This window comes from Cynara cardunculus (assembly GCF_001531365.2).
Source record: "Cynara cardunculus var. scolymus isolate 2C chromosome LG 2, CcrdV1, whole genome shotgun sequence".
NCBI classification, from domain to species: Eukaryota; Viridiplantae; Streptophyta; class Magnoliopsida; order Asterales; family Asteraceae; genus Cynara; species Cynara cardunculus.
Window position 1 is genome coordinate 66,902,939 of NC_037529.1, and position 7,261 is coordinate 66,910,199.

General features: G+C 33.5%; 1 protein-coding gene across 1 annotated transcript; it reads right to left on the reverse strand.

Moving 5' to 3' along the window:
• Positions 1 to 1,444: 1,444 nt before the first annotated feature.
• LOC112506963 (ribokinase) lies at positions 1,445 to 5,351 on the reverse strand. Its single transcript, XM_025111316.1, has 6 exons — positions 4,655 to 5,351; positions 3,871 to 4,056; positions 3,479 to 3,674; positions 3,257 to 3,389; positions 1,778 to 1,821; positions 1,445 to 1,627 (listed from the first exon to the last, which is right to left on the reverse strand). Exons 1-4 carry the CDS (start codon positions 5,321 to 5,323, stop codon positions 3,298 to 3,300), a joined length of 1,143 nt encoding a protein of 380 aa, XP_024967084.1. The 5' UTR covers positions 5,324 to 5,351; the 3' UTR covers positions 1,445 to 1,627; positions 1,778 to 1,821; positions 3,257 to 3,297.
• Between the last annotated feature and the right edge of the window lie 1,910 nt (positions 5,352 to 7,261).

A 7,261-nucleotide genomic window follows, 5' to 3' on the forward strand; every position in this document is an offset into this window, starting at 1 on the left:
AAAATAAAAATGTATTTTTTAAACATGTTTTAATTGATATACGATTATGTATGTTGATTTGATAAATGTTTAAAATGAAACATTTAAAAGTAAAAGATGTAAAGTAAATTAATTAACTAATTATAGAGGTATAAAGTATAAATTTAAAATTATAATTATAATTTTAAAAAAATCGGTTCGAGAGGGTGAATGTATGTGAGGAGAGGAGGGTTAAAAAAAATAAAAAAGTGAAGTAAGGGTAGTATAAAGGGTATCTTGGTTATTTAGTATTTTAAGACTTTAAGACTTTTGCTAAATTTGCTTAATAAGATAGTATAGATAGATTAAGTGCAAGACTTGGAACATATTAAAGACATTTGATTACATGTACTTTGTATTTTATGAAGTATATACTATTTATATACAATAGTACTCATGTACACTTCTCACTTTTAATGAGATTTGAACCTTTTTAACTCTTAGGAGGCTGGGCTTTATCTGTAACCTGGTTAAATTAGACCATTGACCATATGATATTAAAGGCTGTTTGGTTAATTTTCCATTAAGTTATGTATGAATAAAGCTGTAGGTGTAAATTAATCTGTCTGAATAAATTGAAAATGTTTTTGTTTGGAGAGTTTTCGTAAATGGAAGAAACATATTTTTTAATTGTGAAAGACGGTTTAGAGAAAACATGACTCTCTGCATAAAGTTCATTTAGAAGTTTAGTGAATAAAATCACTTTCTATGTCATCAAACAACTACCAAACAATCATATATCACGGATCGAATTAACTGAGTCCTATTAAGCTCGTCAAACCACCAACAAACAGACCACTATACCTTTTTTTCTTATTGGTGAGCCATAAACATTGAAGACTTCAGACTCCCTCTATTTCCGGTTGTGAGAGCGGTCGGGCTTAGAGATGGACAAACCAAACCAAACCAAACCAAACCTGTCCCGAACCACACCATTACGTCATTAGACCGACGATTCTTAACTGGTCCATGCCTATCTCTAGACAAAGACTACACTTTTCACCAACGGCTATAATAGTTGCTGCCATGAAAACATGACAACCACCGTTATTGCATGATCTTTACTTGGGAATTCACAGGATATAAAGTGCACCAATTCCAGCTATTTGCTTTCAAAGATTCTTTGACCAGATTTAAAGGTATGATGTAGAAATAAAGAAAAAAATGTTGTTTCCTAGTTTGTTTGTCGACAACACATGAAAGAGACGTTTTGCATGAACCCTATTGACTAATTGGTCATGATGGTCATCGGAAAAATATAGACCTCTGGTGAAACCACGAAAGTGGCTCGGCTCAACTCGGGCCACTTTGTCCAGCTAACCGAGGACAAAGATTGTGTGATTACTTGCTTAAAACCAGAATTAGCAGATTCTAAGCAACACCCATCTCGATTTATCTAAAAAAATCGAAGCTTTTGAAAGAAAAAAAGCGAAAGAATCGTTCTTTTATTATTGATCTAAGCAAAAAAACGGGTTGAAACAGAAAGTTAAGGTGCAGTTTGTATGTTTATATCAGGGACCTCTTCTGTGAAGGAATTACTGATGGGATTTGGTCCTGAATGTACTTCATGCAACTCCAATCTCCGGCTGCTGCCATCTTCCATGAACGACTGTAAAGGAAACGAGCCAGAAAACATAAAGATAGAGGAACAATTAGCATCAAGAATCAAGAAAACGAACCAGAAAATGAATACATAGAGGAACAATTAGCATCAAGAATCAAGAAAACGACTGCAATTATGAAAAATAGGATACCTTACCTTATCGTTCAGTTTTAAGGCACTGAATTTGTCAAGCTCGGAATCTGGTCATAAACCAACTTCAGTTGTTAGTGAATGGAATTACACATATATTGTACACACGAAAACATCCCATTAAAGATGGATTTTGAACCTTCAAGTTTTCGTATGGATAACGACGAATGCAGAGATAAATGAGTGTGTAGAAGCATGAGAAGAAATATGAAACATAGAGCCATTTTCGTTTCTTGAAGATGTAATCAAATCGGTGTTTGTGATGCCTGTTTGTGAGAGAATTATCGACGCTAGTGAAAGTAATATAGTACATTAATAATGCTCTTAAAAGGGGACATGGAAAAAAGTTAAAGAGAGAAAAAAAGGCCCAACAGAGTCTACTTTCTTACTATTTTATTTCTTTAAAAGAAAGTCCAGATATGTAGGTCACAGTGTGTGATAATTGGGTACAGCATATGACAAAAAGGATGATTAGTTTATATTTATGCAAGACGATGGTGTTTTAATCATCGATGAAACACCAAAAACGAAGATCAGAGTGGTATGAAATAGAAATTAGAACCTGTTGGTATGTGGTATGGTGGAGAAACTAAGAAACTAGCACTTCAAGCCATATTTGTGAAATAGACACCTTGAAACAGAGAAAAACTAAGAAAAATCACACGTTCCTCTACCTATCATAAGACTCTTACGGTTTTACCTCATCTACCAGCTCCCTAACCCTCCCTATGTCCCACTCAGGGTTCTAAAAGGTGCACCATGGCGTAAGAAACATCTCCACTTTTATGGTAAGACCTATAGTGTCCGTGTAAGCCGTGGCTCATGCCATGGCGTCTTGAGGAGCGCCATCGCACGCCTCGTCATGCGTTTTTTACAAGGCGCGACTTATTTCAATTTTTTTTAGCTAATCACATCATTCACAGTTTCATGGATTCACACATGTTACAGACTCACGGTTAAAACAAAACTGTAAAACCCTTCCAAGTTCTATTTTGAATATTTGATGACAGACTCTATATACAATACTAATATATATAATTGTTCTTTTCTAATATGAATGCAAATTTTTTAACATCATTATTTCCTTGAAAAATAAATAGAAAACATATATGTAATTATACATGTGACATAAGAAATTTGCCGCCTTATATCACGCATTGGAAAACACCGCGTCCTTGTCATGGCGTGAAAGGATTGAGGCTTGACGTCGCCGCCACGCCACAGATCAAGCCATTTAGAACCTTGGTTCCACCCTCAACCTTTCTAACTCCCTTATTTCCCATCTACACTAGCTACAGGACCATACACCTAGTCTACTATCCTAATCCTGCATCTTCAAGAACTCCTATCAGACATCATAACTTAAGTGCCTCCATGAAGTATAAAAATATGATCTCCACAATACATACTGAAGAATTTTAACAAAAGCTCCTCAAAATTAAGTTCTAAAACAAGTCAATTAGCCAAAAAGAGACTGAATTATACCTTATTTATGTCCAAAGGTAACCTAAAATAGCTTTATTTTCCTATATAGATTGAAGAAGATCCAAGACCGCATTCCTACGAGGCATACTTGGGATGGCTCCCTTCACTTGGACACAAAGAGAGGCTGCTGCAGCTGCAAATCATCAAAAAGAAATCATATTAACCGCAAAATGAAGATGAAAAATAGAACAAAACGCCATCAAGAAACAAACTCACGCTCACCCGCAAATCTCAAGCATTCTACTTTGGATTTCCCTTCTACAAGAGCAACAGCATAAGCAGCAGTGAATGTATCACCAGCACCAGTTGTGTCAAGAACTTTTTCGGCCTCTATGATGCTTTGTCTAATTGGTTCGTTTCCTTCGGTGAATAAAACGGATCCTCTTGCACCAAGTTTCACAAGAACTTCCTTAACACCCTGAAAACAGATTTGATAGCAAAATAACTACTCATGAATATGGTTTCGGTTGTCTCTAAATGTGTAATTTATGACACAAATGGTAGTAAGAAAAACAACTCGATTTAGGCAACTCAATGTTCATCTTACAACTCATAGAAATAAATATAAGAATGAAAAAGAAACAAAAGGAAGAATGTGAAATATATAAACTCACCAATTTGTGACATTTAGCTACAGCCAGACTGATCTGTTTAAAGCTTTCGGTTTGCATCCCTGTTAAACGAGCAAGTTCGCTTTCATTTGGACTCAAAATATCAACATGCTTCAGAAGTTCATCAGGAATTGGGGAATCCATTCCTCCAGCATCCAGAATCACTGGAACACCTGCACTTCTTGCAGCCTGTAATCATAAAACATAGAATAACATTATGAAAAAGGTACCAACTTTTCCATCATAAGAAGACTTCATGTCAACTCCTGAATCCCTCAAGGCCATGTCTGTTAGCAGCTTAACGAGTTTAATGGACTCACAACTTACTCATTCAGCTATACGTGACTATTTGGTAGTGGCTTAATGATATTCAAAGTGGCTTATCTAGTAAGCTTCTAGTGGGAGTTTTATGCAGAGAGCCAAGTTTTTTTTCTTTCTAAATCTGCCCTTCAATTAAAAAACATGCTCATTCCATCTATGAAAAAACCTCCCAAACAAAAATATTCTCAATCTATACAGACAAATTAATCCACATATACAGCTTTATCCATAAAGGACTAAGTGGAAAACCAACCAAACAACCCCTAAGAATCACAGAAACAATTTCATGATCTGTGTTTTATGCAAGAAATGTTTAGTTCAGATTTCCCCTGCAGTTCTTGGTTTAAATTCAATATCATCTTTTACACACCAGAATTTAACATATCTTCATATACAAACATCAAATCAATTTAGATGACAATTCTACTCGTTTTCTTGAATTTTGAAGCAAAAGTTGTTTAATCACCTTTGCAACTTGAATGTTGATAGAATCAGGAATCTCCCTCTGAAGCAAAACAATCCCAGCATTCTTCACAATCTCCAAATCATCATTGGCCAGATTCTGAGGCCAACCACACATATTAGCACCTCCAACGATTATAATGGAATTCTGCCCATCAGATTGAAGCATAACCACAGCATGCCCGGTGGGCACTTCAGCAACTGTGTTCAGTTGATCGATAAGAACCCCACCACCCTCGAGCGCCTCCATTATCAACTTTCCATGAGCATCTTTCCCAACCTGACCCACGAAGTACGTTGGGTAAGATAGCATTCCGCCACATACGGCCTGGTTAGCCCCTTTGCCGCCAGCTAGGGTTTGTCCGGTCTTTGCAGATATGGTTTCCCCCTCTTTGGGAAGTCTATCGATCTCCACGTAGATGTCGGCATTGGCTGATCCGACGACTACCAATGGTGGTGGTGTGGGTGTGGCTTTGCCGGTGGTTCGATTTAGGGATTCGGCGGCAGAGTTGACGATTAAGGATTGAAATGGTTTTGAATTCTTTCTTCCTGATGGAACGATGAAATTGGTGGTTGATTTGAGGTTTAGGGTGGAATGGTGGTGGTTGATGTTGCTGTGGGATCGTTGAGGCCATGGTGTTGACGGCGAAATTGATGCCATGCTGCCACTCATCGCCACTCCTCTTTCAGGACTTGTGATCGAGTCAAGAAAGGTCAACGATACATGGCCTTTTTAACACATTCACTTCATTTTTATGGAAATAAATCAAATTATATTTTTATATCACTTAAATATTACATTACCTTTGACTTTGGATTACAAGTTCAAACCAATCAGATATCATTTTTATGTTTAAAATATTTTTAAATTTCATGTCATTTACTAGTATTCGAGATCATCCTTTTGAAAGGACTAAGTGGGTCTAGTTTAAAAATGGAATTGAAATATGAAGAAATTAAAACAAAGTTTAATTAGGTTGATCATGTGTTTGGTTGACATAAACTGAATGAAATATGTTAAAAGAATTGGAATTTGTCTGTATGATTTATTGAATATAATAATGGTAGCGGGGTGGAACTGGTTGTCATGGTGGCAACGATGATGTTGGATGACGACGGTGGTGGTAGGGGTGAAAATGACAGTGGTGACAACCATCATGGTAGAATGATGCAGAATCTATAATCTATATTATATTATAAAGCATTTGACAAAAACTCTTCAAAACCATTTTTTATGCGTAAAGTACTGTTTATTAATGCATATTACTTAAAACTCAAGATTACAAGTAGAWTGTRCGTAAGTACAACTTATTAAAGCTCCATATCTGAATTCGTGTAACTAACTGCAGATAAACATAATCAAATACATGATAAACATCTCATTTTAAATATAAAAAATCTAAAATATAATTAGGATAATCATTGAGTTCTAATAGAATACTTAATTATTATTTTTATAAAATGTTATATTATTAAACCAAAAATAAATTATTTCGTTATTAAACTTAAATTAAATTATAATAAAAAATAAATTAAAAAAATTACATAAAAAATAAAACTTTTAAGTAGTTGATTTGATATTAACATTAATATATATTTTTTTAAATTTTTATGGTATTTTCAAATTTATATTTTATTTAAAAATAAAATCATTATTGTTTTCTTAAAAACACATAAAATCGTATTATAACATCGACAGAGACAAATAATAAAATAGAACATTAAAATCGAGATGTGTCTCACTGCATTGCGCGAGTACACTTCTAGTGTATTATAAAACATTTAGGCTAAACTCTTAAAAGCTACTTTTTATGCATCAAACATCAATTATTAACGCATGTTATTTAAAATTCAAAATTACAAGTTGATTAAACATAAGTTAACTTATTAAAACTTCATCTTTAAATTCATATAACTAACTGTAGATAAACATAATAAATACAACATAAGTACTACAAGATGTAACACTTATTTTTCTTTCTAAAATTTTAATACTCTTCATATAACTAACCAATAAACACAAGAAAAACCAAGATAAAACACTTCATCTGTATTTTTTTAATTAAAGTATATTATCTTTTTAATTTTAAATAGGAAAAAGTACAATAAAAACCAATGAACTTTCTTGTTTGGAATGATTAAGTCCTTGAACTTTTTTTTGGAACAAATAAGTCCTTGAACATTCCAAAACATGTTAAATAAGTCCTTGAACATTCCAAAATATGTTAAATAAATCATTGGACAATTTTTTGGAACAAATAAGTCCTTGGACATTCCAAAATATGTTAAATAAGTCCTTGAACATTCCAAAAAATGTTAAATAAGTCATTGGACAATTTTTGGAACAAATAAGTCCTTGAACAATCCAAAACATGTTAAATAACTTCTTGAACTTTTATAAAACATGTTGGATACATTCTTATCATTTGTACAACTAGTTAAAGTGGTAAAATAGTGAAAAAAATCCGGAAAAAAAAACCCAATGAACATTCATATTTTGAACGATTAAGCCCCTAAATATTTTTTGAACCAAAAAGTATTTATATCTATAAAATTAAACAAATATAACAAAAAAGTACTTACATTTACAAAAAAATAATTACATTTAAAA